General features: G+C 44.0%; 1 protein-coding gene across 4 annotated transcripts in view; it reads left to right on the forward strand.

Moving 5' to 3' along the window:
• Positions 1 to 19,186, forward strand: part of FGGY (FGGY carbohydrate kinase domain containing) — a 502,898-nt gene that overhangs the window by 60,076 nt on the left and 423,636 nt on the right. For all 4 annotated transcript variants that reach the window (XM_013962793.2, XM_018044764.1, XM_013962794.2 and 1 more), the window contains exon 5: positions 18,769 to 18,857. In XM_013962793.2, coding sequence (XP_013818247.2) covers positions 18,769 to 18,857 — 89 coding nt within the window. The remainder of the gene's footprint in view (positions 1 to 18,768; positions 18,858 to 19,186) is intronic.

The following is a 19,186-nucleotide window of genomic DNA, read 5'->3' on the forward strand; positions in this document are numbered from 1 at the left end:
TGTCTACGGATGAGATACCTAGGTAAAGAGAGCTAGTTCTCTTAGTTTAAGCTTCAAATTCCAGATAGCATTTTGTCTAACTCAAATTTTTAAGATAAATATGAACTCTAGAATAAAAAGTTCTCCTAATTTAGACATACGATTGAAGAATCATGCTTGAAACTGGGTGAAATCTGAGGTTTCCTCCACTACACAAGCTCCTACCCATTCCTCTTCTTTTCTCTGTGGTCCGTCACATGAAGTTAACTCCCAAAGGTCTGGTCTCTTCCTTCTCTTTGCATTCACCTGAAATGTTTGCAGTTGGAAAAAATGAATAAATGAGTCAACTACTTCCTTAACTGTTCTGAACCTGGGGGTCCTGGCAGTACTTCTGTAGCTAAGACCCCACCGGAGGCCAGTCTCTATGCATGAAGCTGTGGCCACTTTGCTGGTTGAATGATAAAGGGATTCCAGGAGCCACATGAAAGCCCACGTCTCTGAGTCTTTCCTCTATGGAGAGGCTGGGGATTAGGTGAAACTTGGGCACGACCTCAGTAATAAAAGAAAGTCTGATCTCAGCTCTGCAGCCTCATCAGTACCCTACCCACAGCCTCTCAAAAAGCTGTGTTAGCCTTGCTTCCAGGCTCTGTCTTCTCAACAGTCAGTGTCTTCTGGCTCAAAAACATAAGACTAGGGAATTAATGAATGAGGAAGTATATCTATATAGAAGACGAGGAAAGCCATATGTGGTCCAGTTATGAGTGTTTAATGTATTTTTGGTATTAATACATTTCTAAAGTGCTCAATTCCAATATAAATCTATTTGGATGAATAGCATACAGAGATAAATACCTGGAAATCAATGTTCTGCATTATTTGAGAAGTGCTGACTGCTTATTGAAAATAAGATCTAATTGGTTATGTCTGGGAGTAATGATGGAGAAGGCAATGGCACCCCACTCCAGTACTCTTGCCTTGAAAATCCCATGGATGGAGGATCCTGGTAGGCTGCAGTCCAGGGGGTCTCAAAGAGTCGGTCAGGACTGAGCAACTTCACTTTTCACTTAGGGAGTGCCCAAGTAGTGGCTGGCCTGTTTGGTCTGTCTCTCATTCAGTCTTTGCTTAAGGATCGGAATAGTGGCACAGATCGATGTTTTTCTCCCAGTAATGTTGCGTGTGTGGAGTATTGGAGCTTGCCCAAGAAAAGCAAAGTGAGCCACCAGGACATGAGATCTTTTTACCAATCAATTATTCATAGTATTATTAATAATAAGGATTTCATCGTCTCTGTTGGTATTATTCACCACTGATTAGCGAAAATGACCAGTCAAGGGCTAGCAGCAGTCAGGGTCTGGCATTTGGGAACAGCTGTTTTCCATGACCCCTGAAGTTCTCTTTCAGTGCTGGCGTTCTGTGAGCCTAAGATAGATAGCGAGAGAATCGGGACCAGAGTGAAGCCTACTGCAGTTGTCTTGGCGTGAGGCCATGTGGTCTGGCTTTGGCCAGGGGTCAGAGACCAGCCCATGGACCTGAGAAAGGGAGTGAATCACTGTGCAAGTATTTATTGAGCACCTCCCATGTCCTGGGAGGCAGCAACTGGGGCAGCAAAGAAGAAATACTAGGTTTGGAGTTCAAGTGGCCAGGGTTTCACTTACTCTCTGCATGATCTTGGGAAATTCATTTCTCTTACGGGCCTTAGTTTCCTGTCCATAAAAGGTATTGACACCAATATTTTGTATCAGAAGGTATTTGGTAAGTTGTAGAGTGCTGGTGGTAGTGATGTATTTTCTGATGATGATTAGAACAGAAAAAGTTGATTTTTAGAAAAAAAAAGAGGTTAATAAAGTCTATTTTCCGTATGGCTATCTCTAAATGCAGTTAAGAAAGCTAAGCATGAAAGTAAAAGTCCACATTTTCTTGAGGTAAGCACTGTTTTGTTTTATTTTTTTCTTTAAGCTATGCTTAATCTTGCTGGAGAGCTTAGGGAATGGGTGGTGTCATTTGTGTTTGAGCAAATGGGGACAGGCTGAGTGTGAGTGTTAGAGCAGGGCATCTAAATCAAGGCTAACTCAATCCTCTACCCTTCCTACAACAGCTTACAGTCCCAGGGAGAGAGAAAATCCATCCTCAGATGCCCCAAGCAGCTGCTTCCAGAGCAATTTCACTTGCACAGTTATGCGTAGCTTTAGGGTACTGTCTTCAGCAAGCAACATTCTCACGCCTATGGCTATAAGAGCGGGCCCCTGTTTCAGAGAAGTCTGAAAATGCTAGCATGGTGCCCATCACTTCCTTCCAGAGTTGACCAGGGACATTCATTCATTCAGCAAATATTTACTGAAAATGTGTTTTATTCCAGGTATTTTGTTAAATGCAGTAAACCAGAGTCCCTGTCCTTAAGCAGCTCATATTCTAATAGAGGAACAGAAATAAAGGCACAGCGCTCTGTAAGCAGGATGGAGATACACCCATGTTAGGGGAGAGGAGTCAGGAGGAGATGACGTGTAGGCTAGGAGTTGATGGAAGCGGGCACTCGGCAGGGTGGAAGACTGGTGCAGGGAGGGGTCTGGCCGTCCAAGGAAAGCAGGCCTCCTTGGGGCTGCAGTGGGAGCATGGTGAGAGCCTCCAACGTGAGAAAGCAGTTTTGTGAGTCAGTCTAAAAGCACCTTTTGAGGGCCTTTTGTGAATTTGCTACTATTCATCATGGGAATTTCCTTTGTAAACATTATGGAATGGAGCCCTAGCCCCAGTCAGAGGAAAGTCAGAACTTTCTGTTCCACCTGTTCTAACCATCCCACCGCAGGGCCTGGACCAGTGGTGACAGGTTTGGTGGGCTCCTGAGGCTGCAGTGTCCTCCCTGGGCCCAAGGAGAACCCTGCTCATTTCAGTCCTCTCAGGACCAGACTAGACAGTGCCCCAGAGCACAAGGCAGGGAATGAGCCCCTGTTGTCTGGGAGGGTAGGATGGAACAGCGGGGGCTGCTCCACCTCCTTGGTGGGCGTGTGACTCAGAGGCGGTGACATCAGCCATGACTTCACTCCCTGAGAGGAGAGGCGGCTGCAGACCACGCGCGGGGCTCCGGCTCCTGCCCTTCCTTCTCCACCTCTGTCTCGTCCTGGGGACGTTGTCGTGATCCTGCTCCTGTTTTCCACGCATCTTTCACTTTGCTGCTTTTCTGTCTTCTCATTTTATTCACTTCTCATGTTTAACCTGTTCTTTCCCTTCACCTTAGCTTCCCCTTCTCGCTCTGTCTTTTGCTTTTGTCTTTTTCCTTCCTCTCTTGTACTTTCCTTTTTTTCTCTTTCCTTCTCGCTCATCTTCTCTGCTCTTTTGCCTTTGTCTTCCTTCCTCTTCCTTTTCCTCTGCTCTTTCTCTTCCTTCTGTGTCAGGAAAGTATATGGAAGCTGGTCCTCCTGCCTCTCCCTCCCCTCTGGACTTCCCTCCATGTTGTTGCTATCCTCCCCTTCCTAAAACTGGATCCTTAATCACCCACTGCTCAGGACTCAGGGTGGCCCCCATTGTCTTCTGACTTGAGCGTCTGATATGAATTTCCCTCTTCCTCCGCTTTGGCACACGCCTCTCAGCCTGACCTTCCCAGCATTCCTCTCCCATGACCATGGACAGTGTTGCTGCTTCTTCCTGCACTTTGCTCAAGCCATCACTGCAGCCGGACTGTTCTCCATCCTGTCTTCCTTAGTCTTTGCCTTCTCTCCACACTGAGGTCAGATTCTCCCTCGCAGGTAATACCACCCCCCGGCTGCCTGCCCATAGCAGTGCCTTGCTTTCATGACCATGCCGCATCCTCAGTTTATAAATCAGATGTTTTCAAACTTAAGAATTACTTTTTGCTACTTATCCATCCCTGCTGAGTGTTTCCTATGCAGACTCTTTGCTCCACCTAGCCAATAAGCAACCTAAGAATTAGGACCAGTATATTCCTGCCTTTCATCTATGGCTACCTTCATGTGTAGCACACACCCAGCCACCAACCGGGACTGATGGACAAACTGTTGCGTGGTCAATAAGTATTTCATTTAAGAAATCATTATTTCATGTTATCTCAGGGACATAGGTGAGTAAATTATGATCTCTTCTTAAAAGGACCTAAGTGTCTAATAAGAGAGATGGATTGGTCCCATATAATTTAAAAGTAAGGATTGTGAGGGAAACTAACATTTACTTGTGATTGTGCCAGGATGAACATTGTGACATGTATAACCTCATTAAATTGAGTCCTGTTAACAGTGCAAATTAAACACTGCTGTAAGTGAACAAAGGGAGACCCAGAGATATTAGGTGACTACTGTGCAGAAGTAATGTAATTAGCAAGTAGGAGAACCTAGCTTTAGAAAATCTTATTATTATTTTAAAAATGTATTTTATTCAAGTATAATTGATTTACAATGTGTTAACTTCTGCTGTACAGCAAAGTGATTCAGTTATATATATGTGTGTCTATATATATGTATACACATATATAAATATTCTTTTAAATGTTCTTTTTCATTATGGTTTATCACAGGATGTCAAATACAATTCCCTGTGCTATACCATTCTATGTGTTTCCATTCTATGTGTAATATTTTGCCTCTGCCAATCCCAAACTCAATTTATCTCTCTCCCACCTTCTTTCCCCCTTGGCAACCAAAAATCTGTTCTCTATGTCTAAGTTTGTTTCTGTTCTGTAGATAAGTTCATTTGTGTCATATTTTTAATCCTACATATGTGATACCATCTATTTGTCTTTCTTTGTCCAACTTCACTTAGTATACTAATCTCTGGTTACATCCATGTTGCTGCAAATGGCATTATTTTTGCCACAGGACTGGAAAAGGTCAGTTTTCATTCCAATCCCAAAGAAAGGCAATGCCAAGAATGCTCAAACTACCGCACAATTGCACTCATCTCACATGCTAGTAAAGTAATGCTCAAAATTCTCCAAGCCAGGCTTCAGCAATACGTGAACCGTGAACTTCCTGATGTTCAAGCTGGTTTTAGAAAAGGCAGAGGAACCAGAGATCAAATTGCCAACATCCGCTGGGTCATGGAAAAAGCAAGAGACTTCCAGAAAAACATCTATTTCTGCTTTATTGACTATGCCAAAGCCTTTGACTGTGTGGATCACAATAAACTGTGGAAAATTCTGAAAGAGATGGGAATACCAGACCACCTAACCTGCCTCTTGAGAAATCTGTATGCAGGTCAGGAAGCAACAGTTAGAGCTGGACATGGAACAACAGACTGGTTCCAAATAGGAAAAGGAGTATGTCAGGGCTGTATATTGTCACTCTGCTTATTTAACTTCTATGCAGAGTTCATCATGAGAAACACTGGACTGGAAGAAACAGAAGCTGGAATCAAGATTGCTGGGAGAAATATCAATCACCTCAGATATGCAGATGACACCACCCTTATGGCAGAAAGTGAAGAGGAGCTAAAAAGCCTCTTGATGAAAGTGAAAGGGGAGAGTGAAAAAGTTGGCTTAAAGCTCAACATTCAGAAAACTAAGATCATGGCATCTGGTCCCATCACTCCATGGGAAATAGATGGAGAAATAGTGGAAACAGTGTCAGACTTTATATTTTTGGGCTCCAAAATCCCTGCAGATGGTGACTGCAGCCGTGAAATGAAAAGACGCTTACTCCTTGGAAGAAAAGTTATGACCAACCTAGATAGCATATTCAAAAGCAGAGACATTACTTTGCCGACTAAGGTCCATCTAGTTAAGGCTATGGTTTTTCCAGTAGTCATGTATGGATGTGAGAGTTGGACTGTGAAGAAGACTGAGCACCGAAGAATTGATGCTTTTGAACTGTGGTGTTGGAGAAGACTCTTAAGAGTCCCTTGGACTGCAAGGAGATCCAACCAGTCCATTCTGAAGGAGATCGGCCCTGGGATTTCTTTGGAAGGACTGATGCTAAAGCTGAAACTCCAGTACTTTGGCCACCTCATGCGAAGAGTTGACTCATTGGAAAAGACTTTGATGCTGGGAGGGATTGGGGGCAGGAGAAGAAGGGGACAACCGAGGATGAGATGGCTGGATGGCATCACTGACTTGATGGACGTGAGTCTGAGTGAACTCTGGGAGATGGTGATGGACAGGGAGGCTTGGTGTGCTGCGATTCATGGGGTCGCAAAGAGTCGGACACGACTGAGCGACTGAACTGAACTGAGGAGTATTTCGTTGTATATATGTAGCACATCTTCTTTATTCATCTGTCAATGGACATTTATATTGCTTCCTTGTCTTGGCTGTTGTCAACAGTGCTACAGTGAACACTGGGGTGCATGCATCTTTTGAGTTATAGTCTTGTCACTATATGCCCAGGAGTGGGATTGCTGGATCATATGGTAACTCTGGTTTTAGCTTTTTGAGGAACCTCCATACTGTTTTCCATGGTGTCTGTACCAATTTACATTCCTACCAACAGTGTAGGAGGGTTCCCTTTGGACGAACAAGGTTTAAACTAAAGTGTGTCAGTCTCCAAAGCCCATTGTCCTTCCTGAAAATGGAAATGTGGTGTAACAGACATTCTAACTAATACAGAAATCATCACATGTACACCTGTGGTGGATTCATGTCAATGTATGGCAAAACCAATACAGTATTGTAAAGTAAAATAAAGTAAAAATAAAAATTAAAAAAAAACCCACACACACAAAAAATAAATAAAAATAAAAAATATATTGATTTGAGATTATATTAAAAAAAACAAGAAATGGTTACTCTGTGCCACATGTTGTTCTGGATACTTGATGTACACTTGCTCATTGTTCTCTCAATAGCTGTGTGGTAAAGGTGGTGCTGTGCCCTCTCTAGTCACCATAGACAGAGAGATTGAAGTGAAGGGTAGTTAAGCAGCTCTCCCAAGGCCGTGATGCATTAGATCTGGAATTTTCACTCTTGCAGTCTGGCTGTGAAGAAGAAGCAGTGGAGAGTGCAAAGGCACCTCTGTGCAGAGTAGAACATTGTGTTACTCGAGCGACCATTGCATCAGTCGGTTTGAGGAATCAGGGACAGGGTGGGGAGGGGTGGTGTTGAAAGGCAAATGTATTGAGAGATGAGGCTAAAGGGAAGCCTGGGGCCAGGCCACAAAATCCCGATAGTGTCCAGTGCCCTCTGCAAGGACTCTTAGAGAAGATGCAGAAGTGTCCCTCAGAAAGGATGTTTTGTGATGTTGGGCATCTGTGCACCATCATAAGGGAGAGTTCATGAAGTTCTGATCTTCTGCTACTTGAGTAGTGAAGGGATTTCTCAGTTGTGGACCTTGTATGTGTATATATGATGTACATATATGTATGTGTATGCATATGATATGCACCATGTCTTCTTTATCCATTCATCTGTCAGTGGAAATTTAGGTTTTCTCCACACACACACATACACACACAAACACACCCACCCAGATAAGTCCCCCAGGAAGGGCCAAATGGAACCGTGAAGTACACACATCCTTTATGTGTTGGTATAAGTAACGTTTGGGTTGAAGGAAACTGGAGAAAAAAGAGGAAGGCCATCCCTGTGAGCCAGCCTGGATCTGCCACCAGGTTGTCCTCAGATGTCCCAGAGCACGCGACATGTGATGGAGCGCTTTTCCCGCTTCAGCCCCCTCTCCAGTGTGCTTGGCAGACGTTCAGGGTAGTGCTGCACTGACCCAGGAGTCCCAGCCAGGAAGTGAATGAATCCATTTTCCAATTAAAATGAAACTTCTCCAAAGGACCTGCTCACCCTGAGAAGAGAAATTTATCTTCCTGGCAGTCTGGCTTGGCTAGGATATGTCTGTGCCCCTAAGAGAGACAATGAAAAGCCATTAACTTGAATGAGAAAAGAGAAACTGGGACAGTTCTTATTTACAACCTCATTCATTTATCCATTCATTTCTTATTTCCATTTCCATAAACTCCTATTTAGGTTGCACATCTATGCTCATTCATTTATTTGTTCATTCATTCAGCTAATGTTATTCATCATCTATACATCAGATAGAATGCAAGGTCCTAGCAGCAGAGAGACTGAACGAAAACACAGTCCACGACTCTAAAGAATTTCCAGTGTAGCTAGGGAGACAGACACGTGAACAGACAAGGCGAAGTGTCATGGTGGGGCTAGCCACTGAGTGTTACGGAGGAGCATAGCAAGCAGCACCCCACTCGGTGTGGGGACTCACAGATATCCTGGAGTGCATGAGTCTTAAATGATGATTGCATGTTGGCCAGGTGAGAGAGGGAGGGTATCCAGGTAAGTGACACTGTGGATAAAGACGTAATAATAATGGTGAGAAAAAGGACAGTGTGGTGCAGTATCTCAGAGGTGGAGAATATCAGAGAGGAAGCTGCCAAGTAAGACATGGTTTGCTTGTAATAAATTTACATGTAAATAAATTTAATCCTTTTTAAGAAGACAGTGTCCTTTTTGGTCTGTTTTTATATGGACCATTTTTAAAGTCATCCTTGAATTTGTTACCATATTGCTTGTGTTTTACATTTTGTTTTTCTGACCACAAGTCATGTGTGATCGTAGCTACCCATCAGGGATCAAACCTGCATCCCCCACACTGGAAGGCGAGTCTTAACCACTGGACCTCCAGGGAACTCCCTAGTCTTTAATTCCAAAGGTGGTAGAAAACTTGGAAAGCTCCCTGTGGGTGGAGCTGTGTCTGCTGTTTGCTCTCATTTCCCTAGCACTGAGCACAGAACCTGACATGTAGAGGATACCAAATGAAGAATGAATGAATGATTTACATAGTCAAATATACATTTTATGTAGGCCATTGTATCCTAATTGGCTCTGTAGAAGGTGGGAATTGAAGGGGGTTAAAGTTCGAAAGAATTTGGATGGTGGCTCAGACGGTAAAGAGTCTGTCTACAATGTGGGAGACCTAGGTTCGAGCCCTGGGTTGGGAAGATCCCCTGGAGAGGGAAATGGCAATCCACTCCAGTACTATTGCCTGGAAAATCCCATGGACAGAGGAGCCTGGTAGGCTACAGTCTGTGGGGTCGCAAAGAGTCGGACATGACTGAGTAACTTCACTTTCAAGGTTTGAAAGAGGCCATATCAGCTAGGGAGATAACAGACCACCTCAGCACTTAATAGAGTAAAAAAGCAACTATTTATTTACCTTGTAATAACACAGGTTGCTGATTTGAGATAGTGATTGCAGCCATGAAATTAAAAGACACTTACTCCTTGGAAGGAAAGTTACGACCAACCTAGATAGCATATTCGAAAGCAGAGACATTACTTTGTCAACAAAGGTCCGTCTAGTCAAGGCTATGGTTTTTCCAGTGGTCATGTATGGATGTGAGAGTTGGACTGTGAAGAAGGCTGAGCGCTGAAGAATGGATGTTTTTGAACTGTGGTGTTGGAGAAGACTCTTGAGAGTCCCTTGGACTGCAAGGAGATCCAACCAGTCCATCCTAAAGGAGATCAGTCCTGGGTGTTCATTGGAAGGACTAGTGCTGAAGCTGAAACTCCAATACTTTGGCCACCTCATGTGAAGAGCTGACTGATTGGAAAAGACTTTGATGCTGGGAGGGATCGAGGGCAGGAGGAGAAGGGGACAACCGAGGATGAGATGGCTGGATGGCATGACCGACTCGATGGACATGAGTTTGAGTGAACTCGGGGAGTTGGTGATGGACAGGGAGGCCTGGCGTGCTGCTATTCATGGGGTCGCAAAGAGTCGGACACGACTGAGCGACTGAACTGAACTAAACTAAAGGGAAATGGATTTTCTGGTCTCTGCTGAATGTGTTCAAGAGTCCCTGGAGGACTGCTGGCTTTCCTGATCTGGGCTCTTCTCATCTCTCTTGAGAGCATGGAGCCTTAGCTGAGATGGTTTGTTTTTGCTCCAAGGGTCCTCTCATCCAGGTTTCCGAGTTTCCTCATGCTGCAGCTCTACACTGCAAGGAGAAAAAAAGGGAGGTCTTTGAGACCTCCATTCAGGAGTATCATGGTGGTGCTTCTGCTTCATTGCATTGGTTAAACCAGGTGCTCTGCCCAGCCCCAATGATCTCCATGTGGTGGAGAAACAGGTTCACCTTCTTATTATTATTTTTTTTTTTAGATGAAGTATAGGTGATCTACCATGTTATGTTCTGCTGTACAGCAAAGTGATTCGTTTATACATGTATGTAATTTTTTGGTATTTTTTTCCATTATGGTGTGTCATAGGATATTGAATATCGTTCTCTGTGCTATACAGTAGGGCCTTGTTGTCTACCTGTTCTCTATATAATGGTTTCTGTCCACTTACTGCAACCTTCCAGTCCATCTCTTCCCCAGCCCCTTGGCAACCACAAGTCTGATATTTATGTCCAGGAGTCTGTCTCTGTTTTGTAGGTAAGCTCATTTGTCTCCTGTTTTAGATTCCACATGTAGGTGATATCATGTTTGTCTTTCTCCTTCTGACTTTGTATGATCATCTGTAGTTGTATCCGTGTTGCTGTAAATGGCATTACTGTGTTCCTTTTTGTGGCTGAGTAGTGCTCCATTGTATATAGGAACCACATCTTCTCTATCCGTTCATCTGTTGATGAGGATTTAGGTTGTTTCCATGTCTTGGGTATTGTGAATTATGCTGCTGTGAACACTGGGGAGAATGTATCTTTTCTCTGGATATATGTCCAGGAGTGGGATTGCTGGATTGTATGGTGATTCTGGTTTTACTTTTTTGAGGAACCTCCATACCCTTTCCCATAGTGTCTGCACCACCTTACATTTCTATATTGATTCTTTTTCTTTGGCGAGCTCTGACTAATACAGGGGAATGAAGAAGTGGGGACTGCTTCATAGATTAATTGGGAATTTAAAGTAGAAGGATGATTGGATATAAGCCGTGAGAGAGAAGGAGAAGATGACTTATTGGGTAACTAGTCCACTGAGGAGGAGGGAAACATTTGGGGGAAATAATGGATTCTGTTATGGACCTGTCAAGTTAGAGGTTCAGTGGGGCAGTTTGAGATCATGCATGTTATTTGACTTGTAGTTGGTTGGAACCTTGGAAATAATTCAGCTTGTTCAGGGAGCACATGAACAATGAGAAGAGCATTTAGATGAGACAAGAACATCAGCATTTAAAGGGAAACTAAAGAAAGGAGCTCAGGAAGGAGATAGAAAAGCAGTGATGAGAAGGGCATGAAGGAGTCCAGGAGAATGAAGTGATAAGCAAGATCCCACTCAACCTCTACTTATCCAGATCTTCCACTTTATGTCATGTCTGTTCCAAGACCTTACGCAGTCCAAAGCCCTCCCTTCTGTTAGGATCCTCCCCTCCAGAGACAGTACCACCTACTTGAAACTGTGGTAACTAGGTCACCATAGCATCTTTCTCCTTTCCCCCGCTTCACTTTATTGTGCTGTAGGGGAGGCAGACTCCTGACTAGCACGAGGCGGCATTAGGGATCTGTCAATGCATTTTAGTCTGTCTTTCCGCTTACGTGTTGTGTGACCTTGGGACAGTTGTGATCCATCTCTGGTTTTTACTTTGTCAAGCTGCAAGGTGAAGTTTATAATTTCTTACCTTCCCCTTATTCTTTGCCTTAAAGAATTAGGCAGATCAGATGAGATCATGCATGTCAAAGTGTTTTAAAACTCATGAAGCTCTGCAGCAGTAATTAGAGTAAGATCTATGGACTTATTAGGCACTCGTGTTATATCACTTAACCTTCACGATGTCCTTTGAGGTCAGTGCAAGTCATGTGGCATTAGAGGAAACTGAGGCTTAGAGAAATTAATTTGCCTAAAGCTACACAGTTGGGAAGTGGCAAGGACAGTCATCAAACTCAGGTCTGCCTGACTCCAAAGTTCTTAGAGCTCACATACCAAAGCCTTGTTTTCCTAATGCTTATGGTGGTATCACATTCCTGGGCAAGGTCAGCCTTGCAGAATATGATCAGTTTTCATACAAATGATAACATTTTTATGGTGAGGGAATCATTTCTAGTGTGGATTATAAATTCGCCTCTCTGTATAATAGCAGGGCTTCAGGGAAGGTGTGGGGAGAGGATGCATGTATATATCTAGTTCTTGAAGATTAATTGAAATCTTCCAGTGGAATTATTTCATTTTATAAATAAATTCTGTGAAGGTGCAGTAAAACAAATCCTTCTCTAAAAGGGATAATCTACCTTGTCAGTTTATTTTTGAGGAAGATTCACTTTTATTGTATTTTTAAATTAATTTTCATTGGAGTATAGTTACTTTACAGTGTCATGCTAGTTTCTGTTGAACAGCAAAGTGAATCTGCTATATGTATACACATATCCCCCTTTTTTGGATTTCCTTCCCATTTAGGTCATCACGCAGCACTGAGTAGAGTTCTCTGAGCTATATAGTAGGTTCTCATTAGTTATTTTATACACAGTATCAGTAGAGTATATATGTATCATTCCCAATCCCCCGGTTTATCCCACCTCTCTTAAACCCTTGGTGTCTGTACATTTGTTTTTTGGGTGTCATTCTCAGCAGAAGCATAAATATTTTTTTCTACTTGATCTTCAGGCTTCAGCTCAAATCTCTCTGCCATGAAGTCTTTTTTAGCCACCTAGGCCCCAAAGCCCTTTCCCTTCTCTGAACAATGTCTATGATTAGTCATTAGAGGTAGATATATGGCCACACACAAAAAAATGAGTTATGAGGCTGACTCACCAAACCTTGCTATCAGGCTCATTACATGATCATCATACATCATCTTATTCATTACCGACTGTTTCCTTTGCACACATCTTTCTCCAGCTTCATTGTAATTTTACTTTAGAAGTGTTGGATCTTAAATTTCTTTTTACCTCCTGAAACCTTTTTCTTTTTTTTTCTAGGAGTTAGCTGGCTTTTGCCCTCCAGGAGTTTGTCCTTTTGAGATGGACTTAGGTGTATGGGTATATAATAAGGACGCAGCAAGGGATGGAGAGATTCACTGAAAAGGTGACATTTGAGCTGTATTTGAATAAGGCAGACATTTGATCATGAGAGAAGATGGGAAAGTCAATCCCATAGTAGAGGCTTCAGCCTCGACAGAGACAGGGGAGTATGAAAGAGTACAGTGCGTTTGGGGAAGGGACAGAAATGAGGTGAGATCAGGGTGGGGAGTGGCGAAGAAAGAGGTGATGGGCAGTGAGCCCAGAAGGAGTCATACAAGTAATGGCCAAGTTGGAGCTAGGTTAAGTGTCCCGAGAGCCGTGCCAAGGAGATAAAATGTGATTCCAGGCCATGGGGAACTGTCGAACCATTTTAAACAAAGAAATGTCATGGTATGTTTTAAGTTTTTTAGAAAGATACCTCTGGTAGCACAAACCTCTCAGCGTATCTGTCTGTCTGACTTGACATATCTCCAGTGTTTGCTCTTTTTTCTCTGTAGATGGGAGTTTGAAGCACAGTTGTTTCATTCATTCTGCAAAGTTTCTAGTTGGGGATCATGACCCAGTCCGTGTTTTTTGCTTTTTTTTTTTAAGAATGACATTAAGGATTAAAATTTTTTCCTGAAACATCTCTCCTCTCTGGGCTATCAGCCTGTGCCCTACTTCTCAGTCCTAAATGTAGAGTGAGGATAAGTTTTTTCTTTTCAGAATGTCCTTGTGCTGGAAAACAACATGAGTATTGGAGATGATCCAGCAGGATCCTTTACTGGGAGGGGAAGTAGGAAGCTCCGTTCCTCCCTTTCATTCAGTGTACACAACAGGAAGCCCAGATAAAATCCCTCTGCAAGTCATAACAAAATACTTCATGATCCCTTTTTAACTGGTCACCCCTACTTTCCACGCTGTTCCTGGACCCTGGCATCTCCCGACATACATTGCAACATCTGCTTCATTTTATCCCAAAGTTCCCTTGGCATCTAGAAGCCAGCAGAGGCCTCACTGCCTCCCTGGACATGGCAGTGAGAAGGAAAGGGCGAAAGCTTCATCTCTATGCCCCAGGCTGGTGGGGTGGTTGCTGCCTGGCCTTGAACCTTGGGTTTACTACTCCACCTCCAGCCGCTGCTGAGACCCAAAGCTGTGTGTGCTTTGAGTGGTAGTCTCCTCCCAAGAAAGGCTGTGGTTTTAATGAAGTAGTAGATGATTTTTATCTTTTTTTAAAGAGTTGTTCTCTTTGGTGGCTTTCAAGCCTGAGGGATTGCTTAGCTCAAAGGATTGCTATTGGAATGCAGAAGCCTTGATTGCCAAGTCACACACCCCAGTAACCGCTGATTTCTTCTTCTTTTTTCTTGAAAAGACTACTTTTTGTAAGTTGCTTGGTAACTGTAGGAGAGACTTAACTCCTTCAGCACAGAGACCTCCTAGTTTGAACTGGATTCAATGCCCAGATTATGAGATGCATCTAAAGTTGTCTTTTGATAGGGACCTGCTCTGTGTTTACTCCAGCCCATGTACCATTTGTGTTTTATGAGGGTTTTGAGGTATATAGAAGTTAAGTGATTTGTCCAGGATTGAAAGTGAAATCTTTGAAGTGTAGTGTTGTTCTTTTTGCTGTTGTTGTTCAGTTACTGGATCACGTCTGACTCTGTGACCCAGTGAACTACAGCACGCCAGGCTTCCCCGTCCTTCACTATCTCCTGGAGTTTGTGCAAACTCATGTCCATTGAGTCAGTGATGCCATCCAACCATCTCATTCTCTGTCGCTCCCTTCTCCTCCTGCCATCAGTCTTTCCCAGCATCTGGGCCTTAGTTGGCTCTTCTCATCAGTTGGCTGAATTATTGGAACTTCAGCATCAGTCCTTCCAATAAATATTCAGGGTTGATTTCCTTTAGGATTGACTGGTTTGATCTCCTTGCTGTCCAAGGGACTCCCAAGAGTCTTCTCAAGCATCAGCTTTCTTTATGGTCCAAAATCCCTACATGACTACTGGAAAAACCAAAGCTTTGACTATACAGACCTTTGTCAGCAATAGCTTCTATCATGATGCTTTCAAAAGGCCAAAACCTACAGCTCTGATAGATCAGGTGGCTTCAGGGTGGTGACTGTGGCCTGGTAGAAAAAAGGAACCCTCACTTTAGAGCAGGTTTGGGCCAAGTCTTGTCTGACTTTGGGCAAAGTATTATCACCTGAACCTCAGTTTCTGTATCCTTGACATGTGGACTACTGTGTATCACCTACAACCTCTGAACCATCCTGAGAATCCAATGAGACAAGGCACTGTCTTGAGACGCTGGCACTGTTGTAAGCTATGGAAGAATCTAAGAGCACAGTCAGTCACTGTGTCTGATGCAGGCCCAGTGGTTCCAAAGGTAGAATTAATTCAGTAAGATTGAGGCCCAGGGCTGGAACTCTGCTGACTGGGGAGGGGCAGGGATGGAGAGATTTTCTCATAGAACTGGATTAAAAATCCATCCACAGGGGGTAATAGGCCCTTGGCCAGTCTGGCATGTGATGACTAAACACTTATGAATCATGAAGCCCAACCTAAGAGCACCATGGGAGCCTGCTAAGCAGTGTCAATGTCTCCCAGTAAGGGATCGGGCTTTCGGAGCATCCCTTTCATCCAGGCACACGCTTGCCCCCTCTCCTTTTCTGGCTGAGTTGCAGACTTTGCTTTTGTGGAGAAGACAGGGAGTACATACTGCTGTCTCCTCTCCCAAGAAGGGAGGCATTCTTAAGGATACTCCACACTCCTAATATACCATTTCTGGTGTGTCATTCTGTGGAGAGTTTGAGCTGGGATCTCTGACTTTGCCTGGTGATGCTGGCATGGTCTCAAGAAAAGATGACCCACCAGGCTGCCTTGCCCCTCCTGCCCCTGAAGTGTCTCTTTCTGGCCAGAGGCCTGAAGTTCTCTCTGAGATGTACTGCCTGGGTTCCATTGTGCACAGCAGCCTGTGTGCCTGGCTACAGGCTGAAAGCTGCGATTCTTCAGGTCTGTAATGACTGTACACTAGACCTAACAGAAGCAGTTGTTTTCCCAGTTGAGGAAGACTGCTTGGCTTTGGCTGGTAGCACTGATTGTTGCTGCAGCAGTTTTCATGGTTTTTTTCTGATTGGCCTTGAATTTCTGGAGTCTTTAGAAGGAGGTTGCCATTTCTCCCTGAGAATTGATCACTGAAACCACAGAGCATGTGGAAAGCAATGTGGGGGACTACCCAGAAGACATACTTATAATTTGACTCATCATTTCAAAGGCTACCATTTCCTGACTGTGATCTATTAGTGTACAAAGGTACTGCTAGTTCAGAACTACATTTGATCTAGTTAACTTTAAGTATTACTTTTTTTAACATTAAGATATATAGTTGTTCAAAGTTTAGCCCTTTCTATGTGTAAAGTGAAAATGTGTTAGTCACTCAGTAACTTAGTCCAACTCTGTGTGACCCCATGGGCTGTAGCCTGCCAGGCTCTTCTGCCCATGGACTTCTTCAGGCAAGAATACTGGAATGGGTAGCCATTCCTTTCTCGAGGGGATCTTCCTGACCCAGGGGTTGAAGCCAGGTCTCTTGCGTTGCAGCCAGATTCTTCTGTCTGAGCCACCAGGGAAGCCCGTTCTGCATGTAAGCGCTCACCCAAATGCTTAGGAATTTAAAACAACCAGCAGTAACAGAAAATGGGCCTAGTACTGCCTTTTACATCTGAGCCCTTTTGATGTTAGTGTTGTTTTAATGGGATGCTGTTCTGGGTTAATACTCATTTTCTCTGCTGTGAGTAAGTGTCTGTGTTCTGAAAGTTGTGATGGGAAAGGAGAAAATAGGAAGAACTCATAGAAGTTGAGGACAATGTAGATGAAGGCCAGTGGCATGTCTGTAAAATACATATAACAGCACTTGGGAGTTTTGTATGCTACACGGTGCTTCCCTGGTGGCTCGGCAGTAAAGAATCTGCCTTACAGTGCAGAAGATATGGGTTTGATCCCTGGTTCAGGAAGATCCTCTGGAGCAGGAAATGGCAACCCACTCCAGTGGTCTTATCTGGAAAATCCCATGGACAGGGAAGCCTGGCAGGCTGCAGTCTATGGGGTTGCAAAGAGTTGGACACAACTTAGCAACTAAACCACAAGCAATGGAGATAACACACGTGAAGACCCTTTGTAAACTCTGAAGTGCCCCTCACCTGAGAAAGTTTGAAAGGTGAAAATGAGCAGTTTGGTTGTTCTGCTGCTACTGCTAAGTCGCTTTAGTCGTGTCTGACTCTGTGCGACCCCATAGACGGCAGCCCACCAGGCTCCCTCCTCCCTGAGAGTCTCCAGGCAAGAACACTGGAGTGCGTTGCCATTTCCTTCTCCAATGCATGAAAGTGAAAAGTGAAAGTGAAGTTGCTCAGTCGTGTCTGACTCTTAGCGACCCCATGGACTGCAGTCCACCAGGCTCCTCCGTCCATGGGATTTTCCAGGCAAGAGTACTGGAGTGGGGTGCCATTGCCTTCTCCTTAGTTGTTCAACCCGTGTCTAGAGTGTCTGCTCTACCTCACCCGCTAGCCGATACTGGAATATGTCTCTCTTGGAGTTTCTGCCTTGTTGCCTCTGGGTTCCCAAAGATCCCCTTGAGCTTTTGGTGCATTCAGTTTTGTTGTGGCCTCTTGGGGAGGGAATAAGTGAAACCAGGACACGGAGAGTTGCCTGGATGATAGGAAACCTTTCTTGCTGCCACTTGTCTGCATTGCTCTTTTCTTTATGAAGTCCTGCTTCTCCAGGTCCTTGGCAAAAAATGGCCACTTCACAGTTTCCAGCTTTATCTCACCTCCCGTTTCACTCGAAGGCAGAAGTTAAATGACTCTAATTGGATCCTGATTCTAAATTCCTGGGAGAAGGAATCAAATTGGCCCCACCAGGTCACATGTCTGAACCTTGTCCAGTTAAGCGTGTTGTCTTCTACCCTTGGAGGAGACTCCAGACTGGGGCTGGAGTCATGTGATTTCCACCTCACAGCCAAGGGTCCAGTCCTGTGTAGAGGAGGAGAGAAGGCAATCGTGGGATATTACAGGACATGAAGCTGGAAAGGTCCTTGGCCTCATGGAGCTTACAGTCTAGCAGGAGAGAAGGACATTATACAGATACTTGTGAGGTGATAGGGGTTGTGTGACAGCCACATGCCCCCCCCCCCCCCCACTGCCGTGAGATCGTGGATGGCCTCCCTAGGGAAGGGTGGATCTGTGGATCTGGTTAACCAAAAGGGGCAGGGCGGTGTGGACCCTGGGAGGGAACAAGGTGGTAAGTGAGGAAGGGGAGTTCCAGACACAGGTGGCAGACAAAAGAAAAAGCCCAGTGGTAAGGAAAAAAAAAAAAAAAATCTGGCCAGATTGGCAATGTGGAAGAAACTGGAAGCAACAAATATTTTTAAAAGGTATAAGGATAGGTTGATTCAGTACCTTTCTGTCTGGCTTAGATTGGAAGTTCGTTGTGGACAAGGGGCGATCATTCCTGTTGTTTTTGGAACCTGTTAGCGTGGGGAGGCGTTTTCATGGCAGGACACATCACATTTCATCAGGAAGCTTCCTCGTGTGATTTTTCTCCCCAGTTCCCAGCTGTTCAGCTTTGAAGTCTTTTTATATGTCTTGAAATGTATCCCCTTGCCCTTCACTAGAAAGATGGATTGCGTACCCTTGCAAAGTGTACTTCTTCCCACTCCAGGTTGGCAAAGAGGAATAAAAGGGAAATTATAGTCATTTTTGGAAGGATCAATAATTGCCAGTTTTTCTTTCTTGTGTACTGCTTGTATACTCCCCTCCCCACCACCACTTCCCTGCCCCTGCACAGATGTTATCTTGGGCATTGTTGGCTATGCTTTTGTTTTGAAAATTTTGAAACATTATTGAGAGGAGAGGAGGAGAAAAAATAGCCCATAATTGATTCTAATATATATTTAATTTGGCAGAACTTGCGAGAGACTTGCTGGGATAAGGCGGGACATTTCTTTGATCTCCCAGACTTCTTATCGTGGAAGGCAACAGGTGTCACAGCACGGTATGTTAATTACAAGTTGGATTTTATTTGTGTTCATCCATTCTTGGGTGTCTGTATATATATTGCTTTCTTAACTCGCTTTGACTGGATGTACTGTTTGGACATCTGCATGTGATTTTGCATACTTGAAACATCTTGAATCCATCTTCCACCTCCACTGCACATGCCCAAACACCATTGTTTTTATGAGGCCTGGAATGTGTGTATCCAAGGTGAAGACCATTCATTAAAATTGGACACATTTAAAGGAGATGTAAATAGTCTGTTGTGAAATGTGACTATTTTTCCAAAGCCACTTTTTTACATGATGAAGAAAAGAAACATTTTAG

This window comes from Capra hircus, chromosome 3 (assembly GCF_001704415.2).
Source record: "Capra hircus breed San Clemente chromosome 3, ASM170441v1, whole genome shotgun sequence".
Classification (NCBI taxonomy): Eukaryota; Metazoa; Chordata; class Mammalia; order Artiodactyla; family Bovidae; genus Capra; species Capra hircus.